The sequence below is a fragment of the Paroedura picta genome, chromosome 8, assembly GCF_049243985.1.
Source record: "Paroedura picta isolate Pp20150507F chromosome 8, Ppicta_v3.0, whole genome shotgun sequence".
Lineage (NCBI taxonomy): Eukaryota > Metazoa > Chordata > Lepidosauria > Squamata > Gekkonidae > Paroedura > Paroedura picta.
The window spans coordinates 34204260-34228938 of record NC_135376.1 but is presented as its reverse complement, the minus strand read 5'-3'; the positions used below and the strand labels follow the sequence as shown (position 1 = coordinate 34228938).

Genomic DNA, 24679 nt, shown 5'->3' with positions numbered 1-24679 from the left:
CCTTGGTGTCCTTGAAATTGACCGTCAAGGAAGCCGGCGGAGGTCTGAAACTACGCGAGGAGATCTGCAGGAGCAGAAGTTGCATTTGCGCCTGCCCTTCCGGGAGCTGCCGGGCTGGACTGGAGCGCCCTGGTCCGAGTTCCGGGGGCGCCGACAGCCATGCCGCGCATCTTGAAGTGACCGGTAGGTTTTGAACCGCCTTGTGCTAGATCTACGGCTCTACCGGGCAGTTTCTTTCTTTTTTGGGGGGTGGGGCGTTTTAGCGGCCTAAAGGCAAACCCAGAGAGGCAGTGGAGCGTTTCTTGGAGCCGAGGCTCTGGTGCCGAACCCCCCCCCCCCCGCAGGCCTGGAAATCGCCCGTCCGCTTTGTGTCCAGTCCAGCTCTTTGCGGGGCAACCCCCTCAACCTCTCCTCAAGATACCCACCCCCCCAATCTAGGACCGAGGCAGGCAGAGAAATGGACCAGTCTCCCCCCCCCCCCCCGGGCCCGGGTCAAAGGCCCCTCGAGGGAGGAGGGGCATCTGCCCGCCGTGGCCTCGGACTCTCCGGGGAAGGACGCAAAGGAGGTCGGTGCTCCCCCCAGTGGAACCCAGATGTTCGGGTGCCTCTGGCCTGTGGGGCCACAGCTCTTTCGGGGTCACCGGCGGGAGCTCCTTCGGCCGCTTCCTTCCCTGGACCACCCAGGCAGCCGGGACTGCTCTCTGCCCCCCCCTCCCCCAGCATTTCCTCCCGCAGGTGTAGCAGTACTGCCGCGTGTGTCAGCACCACCATCCGAGTGCGGAGTCCTCCTTGCCCGAGCCGGGAAAGTCAGCCCGCCAACCAGCCAGCCAGCCAGCCGAAGGGCGACGGAGAACAGAGCAAGCCCCCCTCCCCCGCATCCCACCGCCCCGCAGTCGCCGGCCCCCCTGGCAGGGGTCTGGCCCTCCTCGAGGGATTTCCAGTGGAAGGCAGCCGCCGAGCCGAGCGCGGACTGGGGTGGGGTGGAGGGTGTGGCCGAGGGAAGGTGAGAGGCTCCCCCAAGGGTGAGCCGGCAAGCCCTGCTCTCCCCCTTGGGTGCATCCCGACATCTCCTCCCCTCCCCCTCCCTCTGCCGCTCCCGGCTGTCGCTCAAGGCCTGCTCTGGGCGTCAACACGTGGGCAGGGCCCGCTCGGCTCAACTTCTCCGGCAGCCGAGAGATTCCAAGGCCCCGAAGGAGACGTTTCCCCGCCGAAATGGGTCGAAATCGCGACTGTAGAAGCAGCGCGGGGGTCACTCTCTGACTGCTGGGAGGGACCCTCGACAGTCTTCCTGGCATCTGCGGCTTTCGTTTGTTTATTTAATGCATCTGTCACCGGCCCTTTCTCTCTGGCAGAGAGACCGTCCTATTAGTAATAGACCGTCCCTCTCCGTGGTAAATTCAGACCGGTAGCCGCGTTGGTCTTCCGCAGCAGGAGGAGGCCAGATCTCAGGCGAAGTGTGCTTGCACACCTTGAACAAAATATTGTGGCTCTTAAAGGTGACCCTGGACTCAGACTTTGCTCTTATAACCAAGATAAATCGGGCAGTGGAGGCAAATGATAACAACAACCAGTGCTTGAAATGAAATCCAGGTCTGTTTTTTAAAATAAAGAGGCTGTTGGAGGATGGTCCCTGGATCAGGCCGCCACTGCTCCAAAATTCCTCCCCTGGCCAAAGGAAGCCTCCAGTGATCTTCCCGCAGGCTGAAATCCGCCCAACGGTAAATGAGGCGAAGCATTAGGGGGCCTTGCTGATAGGTATTTAGGTGCGATTTCCGTTGAATTCAACGAAATATATATTTTTGGAATGCTTAAAATGTTGCCTTTCTCGTTCCTTTCAGATAAGTTGGCCGAGCTGATATTTCAGAGATCCTGCGTTCCTTTAGTGCAGGCAATGGAAATGGTGCCGAGACGCGCCGATATAAGCAAGGGTTTACTTCGCTCTGCTGCTTCAGGTTAGGTTTTCATGTGCAAGTTAGGCCTCTGTAGGATTTGCTTGTCAAAGCGTCCAAGCTCCCTCCAGACCAACAGTGCAATCCTAAACAGGATCGCACCCTTCTCAGTCCCTCTGTCTGTTTAGGATTTCCAGCAAATCTCCCTTTGATCCTCCCCCCCCCCTCCATGGCCTTTGTTAAAGGGCAGGGGCATCCACAGAACCCCACGTTTTGCGAGGCGGCCGGCTACAGAAGATGTGAAGGCAGGGAACGCGGCGGTGCCTGAACCAATCCAGAAGTCACCACTGCAGGGGAAAACCGCTGCCCTTTTATTTAAATGACCCTGCCTCAGGAAATATTCATTGCTTTCAGTCAGGCAGAGTGACACAGAATGATGGACAAAAGTGTTCGAACGGAGAAGACTCACAGAAACAAACCTTGGAAGGGGAAGAAAGAACCGGCGCAGGACGAAGAAGTAAAAGGAGACACCCGGCAAAACAAACCCAGAAGCAGGGAAATCTTAGTATTGTGGGATTTAACTAAAATGTGTGTGTGTGTGGGGGGGGGGGGGACGAAGAAAGAGATCCAGCCATTGCGTGGCTTGGTCTTATTAGCCAGGCAACTTAAATTCCCATGGGCGCCATTTAGATAACCATTAGGCCTTTTAGAGTCCCGTTGACTGGGAGAGAAGAGGGCGTTTAATTTTGCCCGTTGACATCTTGGGGCCAGGCCTCTGCCTTTGGCTGGGTTGCGGGCTGCTGAGCGGCCCCAAGTGATCGAGGTGAGTCCGAGAAAAGAGATCTGGACTGGAGTGTATAATTTCCGGAAGAGTCGAGAGAAAGGCCAGTGGAATGAAAGCGACCAGGAGGCCGCAGAGCCAAGGCACGATCCTAAGCCGAGTCGCACCTTTCTAAAAAGTCCCCGGGTGGGCTTGCAAGGGTGTAACACCTTCTTAGGGATGGCAGGGTGAGCTAATTCTCTGTTGGGCTGTGGCCATCGCCCTTCAGAGGTGGCTCCAAGGGAAACCGCGAATTTTGGCCCTTCAGAGGAAAACGTTTGTGCACCGAGCAAATCCTAAATTCCTCTGCCGCTCTGGCTTCTTCCCTCCCATCTTGGAAGCGCGAGCCGCCGTTTCTGTAGCGCGAAACATAAATATAGAACTCAATGGAAGGAACAAACAAACCGCCCCCCCCCCCCGCCCCGTCGTTCATTCCCCGCATTCCAGCCGCGCTATATGCCTGGCCGGGGCAATCCAGCGGCCGAGCCTCCTGCAAGGCGATCCCGGAGGAGGACCTTTAACCCGAGGGAGGTTTCCTTTTCACAGCCCTGCTGCAGAGCAGCTCCTCCTCGGCCCTGTTCGGAGGCTGCCCCGAGAAGAGAGCCAGGCGCGGTTTGGGGGAAGGTGGCCACCCTGGCGCAGAAATACTCTACGGATTTCGGGCGACATGCAGCCGTAATCTACCAGGACAGAGTGAAGTCGGAGGCATTGTCCTTGGGAAACTTTATTTGAAAGCCATAAATATTCATCAGAAGCGAAGTGTATCATCCCCTTCTTCTTCTTCTTCTTCTTCTTCTTCTTCTTCTTCTTCTTCTTCTTCTTCTTCTTCTTCTTCTTCTCCTCCTCCTCCTCCTCCTCGTTATTCCCCACCTGAGGCCAGAAGCGGAAAGAAACGCTTGCCATTTCTTGGTGGCCAGGGTCGTTTGGGACCCCCTCCCCACTAGGAAAGCCAGACCCTCCCCCCGACCCGCCCCGGCCAATGTTCGGCTGACAAATTCTTCCGACTGGCGAGAGATCGATGCGAGAATTCCCGGCGGTCTTTCGAGGGCAGGCGGAGGGTTTCTCGGTTTCTTTCACGGGTGGGTGGGGGGAGACCCGGCCTGCCGTCAGGGGGCTCGTCCTCGGCCCGCGTGTCCTCCTCACTCCAAGGGAGGCAGGCGGCAGAGTGGCCTCGACGAGCCGCCGCCAGGCGCGGGGAGAGAGCGCCTCCCAGCACAAGGCAAGAGCGCCTCGGCCAAGGACGAGGGCGGCCGGGGCAAGGGGGAGACGAGGGAAGGCCGTCGGCTCGGAGCAACTGTCGCAGGGAGGGGACTCTGCTTGGCCAGGCCGTCCCGTCCCTCCCCGGGCGATCCTTGCCGGTTTAAGGCCTGGTCTTTTGGAACTTGTCAATGTGACAAACAAAGCGGCGTCTTGCCCTTCCAAAGCGCCCTGTTTCCTACTCCGCTCTGCATCTGAGCCCAGTTTAACACTCCGGCAAGATGAAACGGCAGGGAATACGATCCCCTTCATTCCCAAGAAGAAAAGCCATAGGGTGGCTGTCGGGCACCTCCCCCCTCCCCCACTTCCGACTTTCAGCATGAGGGCTGCATCAACAGGGCTGAGAACTCTTTGCTCAGAGTCCCCCTCGCTTTCTCCTGTCCCCCTCCCCAATAAACTTGCCATGATTTATTTTAAGACCCTGGATTATTTGTTCCAATAACAATTGGAGGAGGAAACATGTAACATATAAACATCACATTTTAGGCACCCTTGCTTACTCAAAAAGTAGTGAGAACAAAGGCAATACAGTGTGGGAAATAAAAGGGAAGTCCTTTTTTTTGTGAAAGGGGAAAGTTCATCAGGATTAAATCACTTTTATATGAACTGCTGGATTTCTCCTGAAAGACTTCAGTGATTGACAATGAAGTATGTGACCTACATTTTAATTCACATTATATAGTATATATCCTAAAAAACAAGAAGGGAAGAGAAATGGTGGTATAAGTACAATCTGAAATAAATGAACTTCATCAGTGCCGCAGTGGGCTTATGAGTACACAGCCAGAGTGCTGTCCCCCTCTGAGCATGCTCTGATGCTCTGGCTTTTGCATTTCTGTAGCAGATGAGCTAAACGCCTTTACCTCCTAGTTTCCATTCAAAGTTAGTAGATCATTGAAATTGCAAGCAGATGATGTTCTCATTCTTCAGGGCACCTCAAAGAGGTACCTCGATTTATTCCACCTGTCCTATTTAATTAGCAGAGGGTGAGGCCCAAAATAGCCCTATTGCCTGCACGAAAGGAGCTGAACTGTCTAGCCACTTCCTCTGTATGCCACCCAATCACTTTCTGTAACCAAGGTGAGTTTCAAAAGCAAATTGTGACATGATGCAGGAAATCTGCCATCTTCTCTCTTGCAAATAAAGTGTAAGCAGTTCCACAAGCCTTTGTTATATCTACAGGAACCCTTTGGACGACGGACAACATTTTAACTTTGAAAGGTATTTCTCATTGTAAAATATTTAGCCCATCCTCCATATTAAATGGAGAAAAAAAATTATCTAAGCCACACACCCTATCTAAAGTAAAGTTAAATCTTTTAATGCATCATTTTCTCACTAAAGGCCATTTCCCCTGGAGCCACATTATGTTGAAGCAAATTTGAAAATAGAGTTTGAACACAAAAAGTGCTTCACTATGAGCTTCATATGACTTGGCATAGGCATTGAGAAGGCTGGAGAAACTAGTGACCCTTGTCATCTTCAAATTCATGCAAATTCATGAATTGTAGAATAATAAATCAGTAACAGGAAACTGATCATGTAGTCCAACCTCCTCCTACCAGACAGGATTACCCATCACTGGTCTCTCTAAAGATGAACCTGTGCAGTGAAAACATTTTATTCTCAAAATGCTCAGGCTCACATAATTAAATCAAAGCCTTATTCTCCAGGCATATGTATTCACGCTAATTAATACAAGAGCATTTATCTAGTGAAAGATGTATTGATCTTGATAGAACTGCCAGGGAAACGTGTTTAGAACTGCAGTCTTAAAAGAAGCAAAAAGTTCATTTGAGATTAACAGGGTTTGCTTCCACATTCAGTTTTCGTTACAGACGTTGCTTGCACCTCCAGAATATGAGATGAAACACCCTCAGATTCAGGGGAAGCATCACTGGATCAAGACCAGTTCAGTGTTATGTTTGTTTCCCCACGTGCACAGTGCTGCAATAAAAGCTGTTTGATTCTATTTACTAGCTCTTGCATAAGAGAACTTCTTCGCATATTGTGCACACAATCCGTTGAAATTAATGGAGTTTTTATCATTCACTTTGAAAGACAGTTCATTGCATACTTTTAACAAATTCTCTGAAGTCTTATAGCTCCAGTAGTTGTCTTTCACCCTATCAGGCTGATTCCTCATGGTGGTGGCTGCGCCGGGCCACTGGCAGTGAGTTGCTGTGGAGCTGCATGCTCCACAGCAGTCTCTGTCTATACACGGGACACATTTCAGTGCCAGATCTGCTCCGACTCTGAAATGTGTCCCCCTGGGAAATAAAGCAATGGCAGATTAGTTCTGCTGCGCAGGGGCCCCACAGGGAGTGTGTGTGTGTGTGTGTGTGTGTGTGTGTTTTTTTTTTTTTGCAGAAAAGTAGGAATGCAATCTCACCTTCCTGAAACATAAAAATGAATGCCAGAAGAACAGGTTTAAGCTGCTTTCAAGTGGCTTCAACTGGCTGCCTAACAATAAGTCTTGACTCATAGTGGATGAACAGGAGGAGAGCTGAACTGGCAGATGCACAAACATCCCTAATTACAAGATCTCTGCTTGAGAAGTCTCAGCATCTTGTCAAACTACAATTCCCATGGTTCTCTGGGAAAGCCATAACAGTTAGAAAGGCATGAAGACAATTAAGATGGTAGCATATATATGTCTTCAATGCCAATTACATCATGTAGGATAATCCATCCATCCATTCAGTCACTTCAATGCATTCCTTTCTCTCGAATGCAAGAGCAAGACTGAAGTATTACATTTTTCCAAAGCATCATGTCCATTTCATCCTTAACACTACTTTGCTCCCTTATATATTTGGGAAACAGCCTCCTGAGAGGAGACTGTCTGGGGCCATCCAGCTCCCCCCCCCCTCAATCCTTGCCTGCTAGAAGCCTTGTGGCTAAGGCCTCCATTGTCGCCCATGAGGACAGAGACAGCGACAGGCCTTTGTGGCCTGCAGGTACACTCCTGCTCGGAGGGAGTTGGGGAGGGGGGTGGAGTTTGCAGCCTCCCTGTGGGCCAAAGGGAGCTGTGGCCACCCTCTCACGCCCTCCTGCCTGCTGTCCCTTTCAAAGCCCATTTTTAAAATGAGCTTTGATACTAGTTTTCTTAATAATAGGTTAGAAACTATAAAATGAAGGAAGATATTTATCAGGTAATATTTGCCATAATAATTTTATTAGCCTGTTTTCGAAATTTTTACTCCTGTCTGCTTGCTATGCTTGAATGCTGTGATATTTTTCAGCACAGTATTTTCTGCATGATTGCAATTGTAGGTACAAGTAAAAGTAGTTGAAAGTTTGTTCCATGGTCGGGTTTGTTTCTCCATAGTAATATGAATACAAAAATATTAAAACAACACATTTTATGTTCACAAGACATTAAATGTAAAAGTATCCTTTGATTTATAAGAAAATAAGTTAAAAACACGTTTTTGTCATTTATTCATATATATTTTTAGAAAAAATACCTTTCAAGAAACAATTTTGACTGAAATCAGAAGAGGAAGGCATGATCGGAGGGGTGTTACTCTAAAAAAAACTGTCTGGACTCACACAATTGTCTAGATTGACAAACTGGTCATGTGTTTAAATGTAAACAGTGTTTTGTGGTATTGGATGGCAGTCCAGTTAGCTGTTATGGGTTCATTGGCTACAGCTCTGCAGGATAATCCTGTGTTACTGCCGTCTCACAGTCACTGGCTTATAGAAAGGCTGCCGAACACTGGAAAGGAAAACAAACAAGCCTGCCTCCCCATTTTGAACAAAAGAGGAATGATGTCCCTTTAGGAAGTGGCAAATAAAGACAGCTTGACTCAGCTTCAAAGGCAAATAACAAGAATTCTAGATATCTGGGAGCATCTTCCTAAACTGAAGTGAAACATTGCACACATTCTGATTTGGCATCATTTTAGAATACAAAATAAACAGTGATTACAAAAGGTGGAAAACAGACAAAAATGGCAATGTTCTATTTGCCATTGAAGAGGACAAATAGATTGCAGATGTTAAAGCAAATGATTACTCCGACCAGAGTTAGTTCCTCCTCTTTGACTTCAAAGACCCACATCCCCAGCTGAAACATTAAACTATGTTATAATGTATTTATCTGTGGAGAGCTATTAAAAAGGGTTAAAATGATTCTGTTGAGCATGGTACTCCACTCTAAAGGAGAAAAGCATGCAGAATAGATGAAGATTGTTTTGGCAAAAACAGAGGAATGGCTGAGGTACCCTATGGCTGACATCCAGTGGAGTAAGAAATTGTTGTTGTTGTTAGTTGCAAAGACATGTCCGACCCATCGCAACCCCATGGACAATGATCCTTTGAAAACTCTATGAACAGTACCAAAAGGAGAAAGTCATATATATGCTTAATAAAACAGCAAGCTGAGCAAGCATCCATACTGACAAAGAGGTAAGGGGAATTTGAAAATTTGCTCTCCTGTTCTAAGCAGAGTGATACCCTTCTAAGCCCACTAATGTCAATGGGTTTAAAGGGCTGTAGGCATCATACCACTGGAATTGCGTTTTATTTTGCTAATGGACTAACACAGCTAATGCAAACTGTAATAAAACAAACACGGTTTAGCCAAGAAAATAAACTGGTAAGATATATGCTACCATAGAAGCAGTTAAAAAAAAACATTTTAAAACCCTCTTCCCAAGGAATACCATGGTAGATTTAAATTCACTGTTTATTCCCTCTCAGCACTTAATTGTTCTGTGTATGGAGAGTAGAAATATCTGACAGAATTATGAGCACCTGACCAAACTCTAATTACCAAGTCGCTTTGGGGGAAGCCATAACAGCCAATAGCTTATATAGCCCATTCAAGACTGAAATGTAGATGCATTGTTAGAGCCAAAAACAGAGCCTGGGATATTACATCAGCATTGCTTATTTGCTTTACAGAGGCTAAATGTTGCTCTGCAGTAATTTAAACTTTCTTAGGGATGGGAATAATCACAAGGCTATGAGTAAAGCTTAGGACCAATTTAGCATTTATATTGTATATATATTTGGTGATACGTATAAAGCAATCCCTTTATCTTAGAAAAAACACACTACCTAAGGGTGATGGTGCAGTGTCCCTGAGTGGGAGATTATCTCACCGAATTTAGTAGGATATGAACAAACATACCTAGGATTGGAGCATGCCACTCAGTGTATGTGTTTAGAATAGTTTAGCTGTGGCATTGATTTGTACCTAGGAAGTAAGCATGAGAGCAATCTTTAAATGTATACTTTTGGGAATCAGACAACTGGAGTTTAATAGGTTAACTAATTTAAGAAAAAAATATCCAAAGCATCAGTCATATGATCCTGTTTTATTATGACCAACCAACACATCACCAAACAGAAAGCTTTTGGGTTCCCTGGGATTCTTAATAAGGCTTAGTAAACAACAAAGGTGAGTGTGGAGGTGAAGGAGCTTAGATGTTTCTGGGCTTGGTGGAGATTGATTCCCATACACCACTGTTTAAACAGTCTTTGAATAGAATACAGAATATAATGCAAATTTAATTGATTAGATAGTAGGCAGGAAATTACTGATTGTTACTGTGGGATGGGAGATGAATTTCCTCCAGGCTAAGTTGAATTCTGGATATTTTTGGTGGGGGGGGGCATCACTTGGGCATGAAATTAGGGTCACTGTGGGTAGGCAGGTAGTTGTGAATTCCTGCAGTGTTCAGGGGGTTGGACTAGATGACACTGGAGGCCCTTCAAACTCTATGATTCTATGACTGCAAAACAGGTTTCAAAATGCGTCCGAGTCTGCTGAGACAGATTCACCTGATACCAATGGGCTACTTTGAAAATATAAAAGCCAGCAGTACATTAGATGTCGCTGCTAATCAAAACATACCCAACCTTTGTAAGGCAGACAGTAAAAGTAAGTCCGTGGTAGACTTTGTGCAGAGAAAAGGTGATTAACTTTACTCAATATACTAGGTAGAATCAGTAGAAGCAAAATGTAGTGATATTAACTGTGAATGGAGGACAAAGAACTTTCAAAAGCAGAGTTCCAGTTAACTACCCTGAGCTGTATGGGAGAGCGGTATAAAAATCAATCAGTCAATCAATCAAACAAACAAACAAAACTGTAATCTTTCCGCCCTTGGATAAATACATTTGCATTTTCCCCAAACAGATAAAGACTGCAATGTGTAATTTAAGGCCAATTTTAGCAGTACATTACATTTCTGCTTCAGGGCCTTGTTTTTGCAAGGAAATACTTTATCCATAATGCTATGATAACACATCTAGAATAATTACATATTTTTGCAGTTGGGTTTTGTTCTTATGTATACATTTGAAGACAGTAAAAATGGACCCAAATGTTTAACCAAGCAGGTTGTTCTGCTGTTTCTCCTCTCCCTCAAGTCATTATTGTGAAGAACATGGCTCAAATACAAATGTAACATTTCAGGTAAGCCACATAAGACTCACGGAAGTCGATGTTCTTTGGGAAACGAAATCATGTGATCTGTAAGAAAAGCATTGCTCTGCAGAAGAACTTCATCCTGCTCTGCAGCATCTGGTCATGGATTATTACTAAATTATAGACTGACTACTGTTTGCAGAACAGCTGTAAATTAGGCAATTTCTCTCTCTGTAGTGGCCAAGATATCCATTTACACAACAGCATTTCTTCCAGTGTTTGATAGGCAATGCTGTGCATACTCCCTTGTGAGTAAGGTCTATTGTGTCAATTGGGACTTAATTCTGAATAAAAACATGTGAAGAATTTGGTGGCATGTTGCAGTGAAAACATTTATTAGGAAAATAGTTCAGGGTATACAAATGATAAGCTAGCAGCATGGTGAAAGTGTCATTAAACAGATGCTCTGTTTGGTTTCTTTAGTCTGTAAAATTCTTTCCGAATCAGATTCATACGCTCCTGGCTTCTTCCAATAATCCTGATTTGATTGTAAAATCTTAGGGGCAGAGAACCGGCTTCTTATTGGTGTCCGAACAATTACAACTCTTTGCTGCTGGCCTAAGTTTCAGTTCACAGTTCATGTGGCCAGCAAATCCCAATTGTACTATTTCATCTTAGTGCTAGTTGAACACACAGCAGATGTCTTTACGTTCCTCATCTGGGAGGCTGTGTCGTAGATTATAAAAAGAAGCACAACAATGGGGTAATTACCTGCTGGAAAAAGTAGTGCCCTAACAGCAGTGAACAACTTTGCTCTCTCATTCACGTGCTTCTTAATGCATGAAATCACATCCCTCAGCTACTCTCCCAAACTCTCCTTGAGATAACTTTGTCTAACTAAAAGAATTGTTATTTCCCATAGGCTACTGTTCAGAGGTTGGAAGCCCCCCCCCTCAGACTATGGGAAGAGGGGATCAAGAGAAAACAGTCTAATACATAACACGGTTGTCTTGGTGTCACTGATCCTTCTGAAACTAGAAATCTTATCTCTAGATTGGGAAAGCCAGCCTAAGACAAATAGTTTCCAGATCAGGATACCATTGTTGAAAAATGTTTGAGTGTAAGGATATACATGTCTTAAATGAGTCTAGTGAAGTGTCACTCAAAGGTGGAAATAGGTAAGGCCAAAAGAGGTTGTAGGGATTGTTGACAGATCAGCTGCCTTCCACTTCTGGTCATACTTTTTCTTTATTACTCATTATTATATCTTTATATCTACTATATCTATATCTGTGTCATGGAGGAACTCAGGGTGGCATATAAATCCATCCTCCAGTGCTGCCCTGTGAAGTTGGTTAGGTTCAGTGACAGAATGATGCCGTATTACCAAGTAAATGTTGTGGCTGAAAAAGTATTTATTTAGAATATTTCTAAGCTGCCCCTCCGGAGTCTTGCTTGTGGCGGCTTATGCTTTAGAACAAGCAATGAAAAGAAAAGCAACTGAGCTGAACTCGAACTGAATTCTCTACCGTCTGTCCAGTACTCTGCTGTAGCATACTGCTTCTTGAACAAATTTGGTTATTGACTACATGTATACCCAGCTTCCCCCCCCCCCCTTGTGATAACTCCAGACAAAGTAATTTTTACCTTAAGTATGAGTAGAGGGATTTCCCTTTCCATTGAGCAATTGCAGGCTGCTCCCAGCCCCACCCATTTGCCACTCCAGTGACAGGCTGCTCTTTTTGGCAGTCCCTCACAGGTCTGATTCGTAGTCCCTTTGTTGTTAGAAATCATACACTGACCTTACTTCCCTTGGCTGAATTCTGAGAACTCAGACCACACATTGGTTAGACATGTTTGTGTTGGCTTTCCCATTCCTGACCCTTTCATTTTATTTTAACCACTGGCTTCACCAGTGATTTCACTGGAGCACAGACCACATCCATTGCTTTCCACAGCATAAGAGCCATCGTAACAAAAACAAATAGTCCCACCCGTTTTAACTTGGTGATCTGTAGTGTGAAAGCCCCGTGACCTTTCTCCGATAAGCCTCTGCATTCTCAGGAAGCGAAGGACAGTCACCTCAATGCAGGGGGCTTCCTTACTTTGTGCACCCAGTTTCCCCATACGACAGAGATCATTGTCTGGTTGCTTAAAGGACAAGAGCTACAAAGATCACCCACCATTCAATAGCTTCTCAGGAAACTGCACAGGGACTTAAAAAAAATGTTGTAAAGCGAAGTGGAATGTTTATCTTTCTTATCTGAAAAAGGAAACCTATGGGAAACGGTATGCCATATTCTCCCCTGGTCCCCTGTCATATAATTATAAAGCATTACATAAAGCAGACAGCATTTGGGAAGGCGGGAGATCTAAGGAAGGGATGGTCCCTTATTAAATGCTGCTTTGGTTTCCTTCCCAAAGCTACAGGTCTCAAGCTTGAGTGGTCCTTGGTGTAAAACAATACATGAGCTAAGTGTTTGCATTAGGACAACACAATGTGCCCAAAGTGTCCTATGGCATTATGAGGACAACTGTTGCACATGGCAAATAGTCTTTTCCCAAGGACAAGCACACAGTTTTAGGGTCTTTAAACTAACAACACTTTTATGTAGCCAACAGTGCATTCTGATACATAGTTACACCCTTCTAAGTCTATCAAATGGGCTTAGAATGATCTAACGCTGTCTAGGATTGCATTGCAAATTGCATGTGTGCAAATATGTGTAGGCTGTAATTTTGCCATTATCTAATTTCAGTTAAGAAGAAGAAGAAGAACAAGAACTGGGTTTTTTGGGTACCCCACTTTTTACTACCCGAAGGAATCTCAGAGTTGTTTACAGTCATCTACCCTTCATTTCCCCACAGCACCTGTGAGGTAGGTGAGGCTGAGAGAGTTTTGAGAGAACTGTAACTGGCCCAAGGTCACCCAGCTGGCTGCATGTGGAGGAGTGGGGAATCAAATCCAGACCAGAGGCCATCACTCTAGTCTTAATCACTATAACAAGCTAGCTAGTGTGTATGATTTAAACATTGATACTATTGTTTTCTCACTTCAGGAGGTTAATTTAGGATTTAATGTATTTATTTAGATTATTTATAGTTCACCTTTCTCACTGAGACTCAAGGTAGACCACACAACACAAGACAACTTAAATCAATAGGAATGGGGTGTCCAAAAAACAACTCAATAGGGTTTAGCAAAGGCAGAAAAAAGAGCAGAAACCAAACTGAAACAAAACACGAGCATTAATATGATACGTTAAATGATGCAGAAATTACATAAGAGGATCATACTTAAAACAACAGACAGGATGGCTGAAGCTAAGTCCTGAGAAGACGGAAACGCCATTGATAGGTGGAAAGTCTAAGGTGTCATCCATTCTGAAGGGGGTTGTGCACCCCTTTAAGGAACAGGTTCATAGTGTTGGGGAGCACTTGGAACCAGATCTGCCACTGGATAAACAGCTGGCAGTTGTGTCCAAGAATGCCTTGTACCATCCTCAACTCATTAGCCAGCTGAAGCTTTTGCTGGCCACTGGTAACGTCTACATTTGATTACCGCAATGCACTCTACATGGGGCTGCCCTTGAAAAGCGATTAAAAACTTCAGGTGGTACAGAATGTTTCAGCCAGTTTGATCAGTGTAGGGGATAGAGACCACATCACTGCAGTTTTGGCCCATATACAATGGGTTCCATTTGTTTCTCGGCACAATTCAAAGTGCTGGTCTTGACCTTCAAGCCTTCTACAGTTTGCGACTAACATATCTGAAGGCCCACCTAATTCCTTATGAACCTACCCAACCATAATGATCATCTTTAGTGGACCAGCTTCTAATGTTCCACCTTCTTAGATTAGGGGAGTGGCCACCTGGGATAGGGCCTTCTCAGGTACAGCACCAAAGCTCTGGAATTCTTTCTACAGGGAGATTCATCTGTCCTCTTCTGTTGCTGTCTTTTGCCAGCAGGTAAAGACCTTGATGATCCTTCCTTCCTAAGACATTTTGTGGGTATTTTAACTACAAAGTTCCAAGCATACCTTGAAGAAATGTAATTTGTAGGCATTTCCTGTTGTGGCATCTAATCTTTGGAATACAATGTCTTTCCCTTTGAAGCTGAACTAGTGCCTACTTTACTATGTTAGATTCCAGGACAAAAACATATATTTTTACACAATATTTTAATTGTGTGTGTGTGGAGGGGGTATCTTATTATTTATTAGTTTTAATATGATTTCTGATTTCAATTGTAAGCTGCCCTTACCAGGAGAGGTAGCACAGATATGTCCTAAATAAATAAATATCAATAAGGGTTATCTAAATTTTCAAAAATCCTTACAACATCCGTATTGTATCTTGGATTGTTAGCAACAAGGCTAACTCTGTGTGTGAATTCAAATCCAGATGTCCTCAGTATAAGCCCAACATACTGTTAACAGAATTTCAATATACCAAAAGAGTGAAGTATCAGGTTGTTTAAAATAATGAAATAGTTTTTATTTTGAAAAGAGTTGGATTTTATATCCCACTTTTCACTGCCCAAAGGAGTCTCAAACCAGCTTTCAATTGCCTTCCCTTCCTCTTCCCACAATAGACACCCTGTGAGGTAGGTGAGGCTGAGAGAGCTCTGACAGCTCAGTCAGAACAGCTATGATGAGCCCAAGGTCACCCATGCATGCACCCATGGCGGCATGCAGAGGAGTGAGGAATCAAACCTGGCTCACCAGATTAGAAGCTGCTGCTCTTAACCACTAGTCCACACTGGTGCTCACACCATGCTGGCTCACACAACATGCTACAGAGGAACAAAGTTTGTATAGAAAGATAAGAGAATCCTAACTGTTCATGTGAATTCAGTCTGTTCAGGAAGCAAACAGGAAGAAGTTTGCATAAAGGAGTAGGAAGTCTCCAATGGAGCCAATCAGGATGCTGGAGGAAACTATTTGATAAATATCAGGAAGTTCCTAGTTTAACTATGCTAAATACACATCTCCTCCAATGTCCCCTGTAGGATATTCTTCTCATGCGGTTGTTTATGCATACTACAGAACTTGCTTGTTCCAACGCATGCATTAAATTGCACCACAGCATCGTCCAAATGGTTATTCTGGCCCTGGCTGCTCTGACTGATATACAGCTGCCTTCAGATTTATCCTCAGATATTGTTGCCATTGCCAAAAAAATTAAACCTAGGATAACTGACGGGCAAAGTATATGCTCTGTCTGCACCTCTGTCTTCCCATCCTTAAAGATGTTTCATTTGCAATGGCTGTTCCTTGTGCTACACCAATGCCATTATCAAAATAGAGCTTGATTCAGTCCTGTTTCTGCAGGGTATTTTTGGAGAGTTCCAACCAGCATGAATGTACTAATCCTTCTTTACTTCCTGTGAGGATTTTCCACAATACTTATTAATTGCACTTTTCACCATGCCCTTCTTCCCATCCCTCACAATTACGTCCTGTTGTTTCAGACTGTAAACCAAACAGGCTCACATCTGTTTTGTATTCTGAACACTGTCTTGTACAAGATAATCACTTAATAAATGTTACATATTATTACCATATTTGTGGACAAAGTTTAAAATAGAACCGAGACAAATCCAGGAATTAAAGTAAAGTCTCCAACTTCCTTACAAAATTCTGAACTCGTTATTTAAAGTTCTTGTAAAGAAAATCCAAACTGGGGATGGAAGCCTATATATCCAGAAGGTGGTATAAGAGTAGGAATAACAATTGTAGAATGTTTCCCCAACAACAATACCACAGTTAAAGTAATATGTGTATGCGTGTCAGAAATAGAGAACATAGGGAAAGCTCTATATGATAAGTTCCTACTTATAGTGACATTTGGCTATTATAACATATGGGATTTTTAAAATTACTACCACAATAGTAGTACAGTCTATTCTTCTATTCTTCATTTCAGCCAATGAATATATGTAAAAAAGCGGAACAGTGGGAAGAGCTGTGACTAGTTATTGCTGTTTCCACCTTACAGCTCTGCCATCTCATATGTATATATGAGATGCTACATATATAAATCCAGGCCTCTGCTACAAAGGTTTTTAAGTGCTGGGGGAGGGAATGTAAATAAATTAATTTTCTCACATTGGAATGTGACTTAACATTGTCTTTACATTCATGAGCAAAGTGTAAGTAAATTATTTCAAAAGTATACTCCGAAGTAAAATTTAAAAATGAAAGTCAAGAAAATTAATTCTAGACCTGCATTTCAGTTTGGGGTGATGTTTCATGTCATCTCTAGTGTTAAAGAAGAGATGTTGGCCTTAGCTTGCCCCTCTGATGTTGTTTCTCCATCTATGGCAAAATAGCACTGCTCATTTGTCTGCCCTGTTTCCATGCTATATGGCTCAATAATGCTTTCCTTTCAAGACCGAGTATAAAGCTGTGCTTCATTTTGCAGAGGAATGCAGTATTCAAAGCAGAAATCTCTGCAGGATGCAGGATCCCTCCCAGGAACCCCATAGCACAGCATTGGGCAAAGTGCTTCCAGAGACCCATAGATTCTCTAGGGAGAGGATTAAGATTAGGGACCTAATTCCCTTGTAGGCTGTATTTTCTTTAGGTATTTACAGCATTGGATGGCTTGAAAGGGGCCATTGTCTTCTGATGCCAGACCAATAGCCCAGTTCAAACCACTCAGGGTGGCAAAATGTGAATGTGAAAGGATGTTTTCATATGGCATAATTTAATTATCCCTCTGCACAGAATCACCTCTACAAGCAATGTGGTTTGTGGCAAGCCGGGTGCCAGAACCCTGCAACAATTTCCTGACACTTTCTGGTCCCCTTTCCCAGCCTGCCTTGCAAAGAATGAGTCCCCAACACTGTGGTTTTAATAACCAGCTGCATAACCTTGCAACATCACAATGCCATGTGGACCTCTCTTCAGTATCTGCATTTTTTGACCCCCAAGGAGAAAAGAATTTGCCATATATAGAAGGGAAAAACAGATTGTGTATATCACTTAGCCAAGGCACTCATCCTCACACCTCCTGCCATGAATAACGTGTGCTACAGATTCTGAAACAAAACACAAATTATTACATTTCAGGACATAACTGTGATTATAGATCATTTTCAGTGTCAGTACTTTTGCAATGCCATTTGGAATGGCTTCCAGCAATTATGACATCACACGATCATTTCAAAGCAGTACAGTTTTCTGCAGCCTTCTTTTAAAGAAGAAAATGAAATTGTTCAGTGTTGCATTAATCACATGGGCCTGTGAAATTAAAAACACCACTCCGAAACACAGCTGGTTAGAGTGGAGCTGTATTACCATGAGTCTAAATGCTTAATCCATAAATGGTACAGAACTCCCTCTCAAATTAAATTTCAGACTGAAGTCACACAGCATGGGAAATGGTAAAAGCATAACCTCTCCAGTCACTGTAGAAGAAAATACAATTTGGGAGAAATTACATTTCTTCTTTTATATTATATGTGGCTGTGTGATTAATATAATTCCTCTACCAATTAAATAGAATTAGTTTGACACAGGCATATATTCCAAACAGCTAGGGAAACCCAACATTAAGGATGTAAATGGCAGGGCCAAGTTTTCAAGTTGGTGGTTGTGGGGTTTTTTTTTTTTGGTCACCATTTCAAACTTTCTTGACCCAACACTTTTGTGCATTGCAGATTATCGATGACATTGGGGGTCAGAAGTGTTAGTGTGAATCAAGTTACTTGGACAAAGCCAGAATCAGGTCAGATCGCCATGGGATAGTCCCACAAGGCCTTCTACAGGCTACTACCACCAAGGAGTTCTAAGGGAAGGGAAGGAAAGACCATGAACTAAACATCCCAGAAAATTCACTAGCAAATGTGTTATTAATCAAGGCAAATACAAACAAAGTTTATTAAAAAGCCCTGTAATGGTTCCTTCCAAAACAACACAGGCACATCTTAACATTGGAACTCATTCCACTTGAGTTACATTCTTTAAACCTGAACAGCTACAAGTGTGCCAGAAAGAAAAATAAATATCAGAGTGACGTGTGCAGCAGCACATCTAGTTTGATGACTGATCATCTAATTTAAATAGACATTTTAAAATACCAATTAAGTGCAAGGTTTGTAACAGTGGTCTAAAACCAAATGGAAAAGTGATTTGGGTGTTATTAGGCAAATGATTCATTATGGGGAATGGATGCTGGTAAATATAAATAAATAAAATAAAAATAAATCATTGAGAAGTTTTGATGTAATGTGTGTTTTAATTCACTATAGGTCCAGTAGCCCAAAGATTTTATTTTTTACATTGGCAGTTAAAGTGGAATTAAGGGACTTTTATTTCCCTGAATTTAATTTTGGAGACTGGAGCATAGTTGTTCTAATGCATCTGTACTACAGACAAAAAACTCATTGACTCTCATGTAAAGGTAAAGGTATCACCTGTGCAAGCACCGGCTCATGTCTGACCCTTGGGGTGACGCCCTCTAGCGTTTTCATGGCAGACTCAATACGGGGTGGTTTGCCAGTGCCTTCCCCAGTCATTACCGTTTACCCCCCAGCAAGCTGGGTACTCATTTTACCGACCTCGGAAGGATGGAAGGCTGAGTCAACCTTGAGCCGGATGCTGGGATCGAACTCCCAACCTCATGGGCAGACAGCTTCCAACAGCATGTTGCTGCCTTACCACTCTGCGCCACAAGAGGCTCTTATGTGACTCTCATGTAGCTAAAGCTAATTATTAACTATCTGACAATTTAGTCCTATGTAAAATTATATCCTTATATAAGACCACTGAAGTAAATAGGACTGCGCTGTACATCCTTGTGCCTCTCATCCCCTTCCTACAAAGAGAGCTTACGATAGACTTGAAAGTTAGTTAATTGCATTTTTCAATGCAATAAACCAATTACAGAAATAGAATCTAAGCATACAAGTTGCCATTAGGCAACAACAAAAAGACCCCTGTAAAAACACCATTTGACACTGCATCCTGGTTGCACAAAGGCCCATCATACTTCTCACTTCCAGTGTATCCAGTTTCACAACTTTGGGCTCACTGCAATAAATGCTCATGATCATGCTGTGATTGTCTGTGTCACTCTATGAAATGGGACTAAATCAAGGCTAAATCAAAGGGATAGGGCCACTAAAACAAGTGAATCCTAGCATGTGGACGGAAAGTACTTACTGACTAAGTGTCTTGCTGTTATGGCACTTGTGGAAGCTAGGTGTAAACTGCACGGAGCTTTTATTTCAACCCCAGATCGATTCAGTCCCTGCCCTCTACACAGAATGCAATTTCAGTTTGGATTTTGGGCGATTTAAATTTTCCTTCTGCAGCAAGAAGGATTGATCCGGAGTGACCCTAACTTTATTGTGGGATATCTCAGACTGCTCCTAATCCTGAATATATTCAGAAAATCGCATTGTTTTGAATCTGGGCTCTCCTCCATGGTAGAGGACCCGTGATTGGCTACAGGTGGTCATGTGACAAGCCTGCCTCAAAGGAGAAGCCCCTAATTCTCTCAACTTCTGTCAGCCTTGGATTTTTTTTTGTGCCTCCTTCATCCCCCCCCTTCAATCCCCCCCTTCATCCCCCCCTTCAAGAAAAGAAAGGATTTTTTCCTCCCTCCTCTGACTTCTTGGATCCTCTCCCCCCTTCAAGAAAACAGAGAAAGAGTCTCCATTTGCCTCCCCCCCTCTTCTGAGCCTCCCTAACCACATGCAGAAGACTTTCAATGGGAAGGGGGGAAGAGGAAGACCCGAGTTCAAAGCGATCTGAATTCAACAGGATTGACAATGGAATAAAAAAAAGTAAGTGCAGACTCTGCCCTAGGCTGGTCTGAGACTGGAGAACATTTGAATGGGAACGCTTTGTACAGTGTATAAACCAATAAAAGAACTCAGATAAAAATTACTTGCGGAGAGGGTCACAGCTGCAGCGTCTGCTTCATCACCATCTTGGATATTGTACAGTGTATGTCTCTGAGCTGCAGTACTGAAAAAGTGGGAAACAAATGCAATAAATAATGTACATTGTATGGATGATGTCATTTATTTTGCTTATTCGTTTAATGATTTTTATGTTCTTTGTTTTTTATGATATATTTTGTTGCTGTCATCATTCTTTCTCTATATTGCTTTGGGGATCTACCCTTCTGTAAGTAAGTAAACAAAAATGAGTTCACTTAGTATCTGAATAATGATATCTGTGGGACTACTGTGCCACAAGCATATGGCAGCCAAAATGGCATAAAACCAAGTAAAATCTTTAAATCTTATTTATAGTTTGATTTTTTAAAGATTTATGGTGAAGGCACTAGCATGATACACCAAATCTTGATATTAAACTGACTTTTTGGGAATGTTATGTGCAAATGAAGTGATATAAATATTTATGGTTCACTGTTTTCTCACTTAGGAAACGGGATTAATTTGTACTGACTGACTTGAGCCTCATGGCCAAAGTAGCTAATAAAAAAGTATAAAGTTATGACATATAGTCTATAGAGTGAAATGTTTTTTGAACAGCCCCAGCCAAGTTATTCCATAGATTTAATTGAAGTCCCTTGGCCTATTGTTCCAGTTCAGAATCCACAATTTATTTCTGGCTGCAGAGGGTTTTTTGTTTTTTTGTTTTTTTTACAAACAGGAGTAGTCCTTCTAAATTCTCTTTGGGAAATGATCTGCAGAAATCGACCTCTAGTTCAGAAATAATAAGCCTAATATTCATAGACAGCATTTGAACTGTGTCTAGGTTTAGCTGACATGAAGGTCAAAGATACAATTTTATCAGTTTCATTTTGGAGGCCTTTACTTGATCATGACAGCACCTTGTTTCTAACACAATTATTGTAATCATATTTCCTATGCTGTTTGACTACAGTGGACCCAGATAGCATTACAGTAAAAAGCCACCAAAATGGGGTGCAAGTTTCAAAGTTAAAGGTTAGAGAGCAAGAGTTGCAAATTCTTGTTCAAGGCCTAATCATAGAATATTCCCCATGGAAATGTTACTGGAGGTTTTGTGAACTCTGACATTTGTGCTCAACATATTATATGGGCTGGATAAAGAACAATTTAACAATTGCAATGATCAGGCAATAAGAAATGATTCACTCTTAACTCTTGATGCATGTACACATTTCTGACTTTGCACCCAAAAGATATGTATTGAAAGTTAAACCTGTATATTTCTATTACTTTCAGAGGGTTGTCTGCATAAAAGTATTTGATTAATCTTATTGTGCAGAGTATGTGGACTGATTTCATTTAATCTATTTAAGATTTCATTTAAACTACACACTTTTGGTGTTGCTACCTGATGGGTTTTTTATTGTGTCATTACAAAGATATGTGCTTATACCTGTAAAAGATATCAGGGCATTATCAAACAAATTGTACAATGCAGATTATTTAGCAAGTAAAGAGGACTGAATTTGCTTACTCCACCTATAAATTAGTTTAATTTCATAGGATTTTGATGCTTAAAATTATTTGTTTCCAATTTGATGCCTCCTGTTCAAGCCAACAGGGGCTCCCTTTGGTTTGCAAACATCACCCCCCCAAAAAAAAAAAAAAAAACCACAACCCCTCATAATAATTCCAGTAGGGTAAGGGAAGTAAAGAATTATTTTTAATGCTTCACAGAAAAGATGTGAGCAGAGATTTTATGAATGTAATGTCTTAGATTAACAGGTCTAGAATTGGACATTGTATGGTCCTTGCATTAAGACATTTAGGTTTCCATGGGTATGTAAACATGGAAGAGATTCTTAGACAGGCAAGACAATATCTACACTGGCTGAACAAGTCTATTAAGAGAACAAGTGATGATTTTTCAGTCTGCCCACATTGTTATGGCATGTATGGAATGTTTACATGGCAAACTTGTCAAAGGAATCAGATTCCATGAACACAAATTATGAACATATGAATTTTCTCTCAGGATTCCTGGCATGTACACTGATACCTATGCTTGTGGTGACCAATTGATAGAGCCAGTTTACTATGAGCATATTTCACTGTGGCAGAACATTTAATTTTTTGAAATAACACCACAAAGCAATTTTGTAAAGTCATTAAGCTATCAGGTAATTCTGGGTTTGAGCTCTAAACCTTGAAGCTGGTGACAGCTTTCCTTACACTATTTCCTTGCTGTGGAAAAAACCCACTGAATGCCTTGTTCTAGGAGTTATCTTCTATTGGACTCTACTCTATGCCTTAGTTTCTGTGACTCCTTGCTGCTTCTGTATATTCCCAGGGATCATTTAGCTCACATCCAAGGAATAAGTAAATTTGATTTCTATGCTCTCCTCCTGCTCCAATCCTTCTTCCTTTTCCCTGCTGATTTTCCCCCTCTCCCATTTTTCCAGACCACTGCCGGGAAGGGGGGGGAATCTGGTTCTCCCATCACCCTTGCCTTGCCTACTTTAGCTCCATTCTAACAATATTTTTTACTCGGAAGTCGTGGGAGACTGAAAACCATACTGGAAGTGATATATGAGGAATGGCCTGATTTATTTTTTAAAACTGCAGTGCAGCTGTGAGATCTGAATATTTGGCTGAAGCAGTTTTGGGGTGAGGTGGCTATATGTCCAACCCTTTGACCACAGACCATTTTTTAAAAAAAGGCAAGTAAAAGTTTAACTTATATTGAAACAGACAACCATAATTTAGGCATCAGCAATAGTCACTTCAACTTCTATACCAGGTTCAATATAGGTAGATGTTATATGCTTGACAATCTCTGGCGGTTTGTGCAAATTGATAAGACGCTTAGGAATACACACCCGGAAATGATCCGAAGTGTTGGAACCATCACCGTATGGTGTATTCCATGTAGTGATTTGGCTTTAACAGCTGCTTTAACAACAAATTGGGAGCTCATTCAGAGCTGCACCTGAATGGCGAGATGTCATGCTTGCGATTCCGTGGAACATTACAGTGGCTATCGCACCAGTTTTCTGAGTGTGGAAACAGTCAGAGTCTTGGTAGGCATGGGAGCAGGTCTTTTCACCTTTAGGGTTTTTCCCCATTTTGTACCTCTGATCAGATCTGCGCAGACTTTCTCAACTGATTTTGCATGGCAACTTGTCAAGGTAATTCTGATCTGGTGAGTTGCTAGAACCTGTTCTGCAGATGCTCTGCCAGTATCTTGAAATGCCATGGTCACCTTGAAGCCTTCCTGACTGACTCAAGGAACAGCAGTGAGTGAATATAGCATGAACGTATACAGAGAAGGGGTCACAGCACAGACCATTGTTCTAACTGACAGTTGCCTCCTTCCAGGTGCTTTACTTGGGCAGAAGAAAAGAAACAGAGACACTTTCCCCCTCTGCATGGGGGAAGTACCTAGAAAAGCAATGGTTAAATATCCTCTCACTTCTCACTCCCATCCATTGCATGAAAAACTACTGAGATTTCTCACCCATCTCCCATCTCTCTTTCAGTTTGGTCCTCAATTTGTCTTTCATATGTTCAGAGAAAGTTGACAGTAGTGCTTTGGAGTGCATTCTTCATTAAAAACACCTAAAGTACAATTCCAAAGTTGAAAAAGGAAAGTTAATGATGTAAAGGGACTATACTAAAGTGGGCATGTTATGGATCATGGGTTTGCATCACCTGGCCCTCAAAAGGCTTACCAAGCAGTGCCTGCAACTTCAGGGGGAGAGAAGTATTCTGGAAAAAAAATGTTGTGTAGCTCAAGAGACAGGTGCCCTTCAGAGCCATGCAGAGGGTGGGGGATGTGGGGGACAGGGTCATAGTTGGGCCTCTACTGACAGCAGGCAGAGGTCTTTGGCAGCTTCCAGTGATAGCAGCTTGCCAGCAAACAGGCAAGGATTCAGATGTGGTTCTCTGATAATTTCTGGAACATAACCATCTGTACGTTCTTGTTACTTTCACTCTTCTTGGTATAAGTGTGGTAAAAACAGGCAAAATAAGCTTATTTACTATACATATTTAGCATGAAGAGATTTTCAGCACTCCAGAAGATCAAATGTATACTGTTTAAAGAAGAAAAATACCAGGATGTTCTGGCTGGATGTGGAGGAGTGAGGAACCAAATCTGGTTCTCCAGATTAGAGGCCACTGCTCTTAACCATGACACCAAGCTGGCCCCAATCCTTATTGATGCAGATTTGTGGAAAGATTCTATAAAGAAGAAAAAATATAAGCCATCCATGAGCTAATGGCTCTTGACTGAGTGTGTATATTTTAAAAAGAGCAGTTAAAAACAGCAACAATTGGGGTTAGCAGCAGATGAGAAGACAGTTTAAGATGAGGCAAACTGTGCAGAAGAACTGCTTGAAACAGGCCGAAAATAGTAAATTTGGAATTAAAG

The 24679-nt window shown here is 43.0% G+C and overlaps 1 protein-coding gene across 1 annotated transcript; it reads right to left on the bottom strand.

The window, feature by feature from the left end:
- Window positions 1-23009: 23009 nt before the first annotated feature.
- On the bottom strand, window positions 23010-23503 carry LOC143842617 (small ribosomal subunit protein uS10-like). The gene is made up of 2 exons (XM_077347844.1): window positions 23317-23503; window positions 23010-23185 (listed from the first exon to the last, which is right to left on the bottom strand). Exons 1-2 carry the CDS (start codon window positions 23501-23503, stop codon window positions 23010-23012), a joined length of 363 nt encoding a protein of 120 aa, XP_077203959.1.
- Between the last annotated feature and the right edge of the window lie 1176 nt (window positions 23504-24679).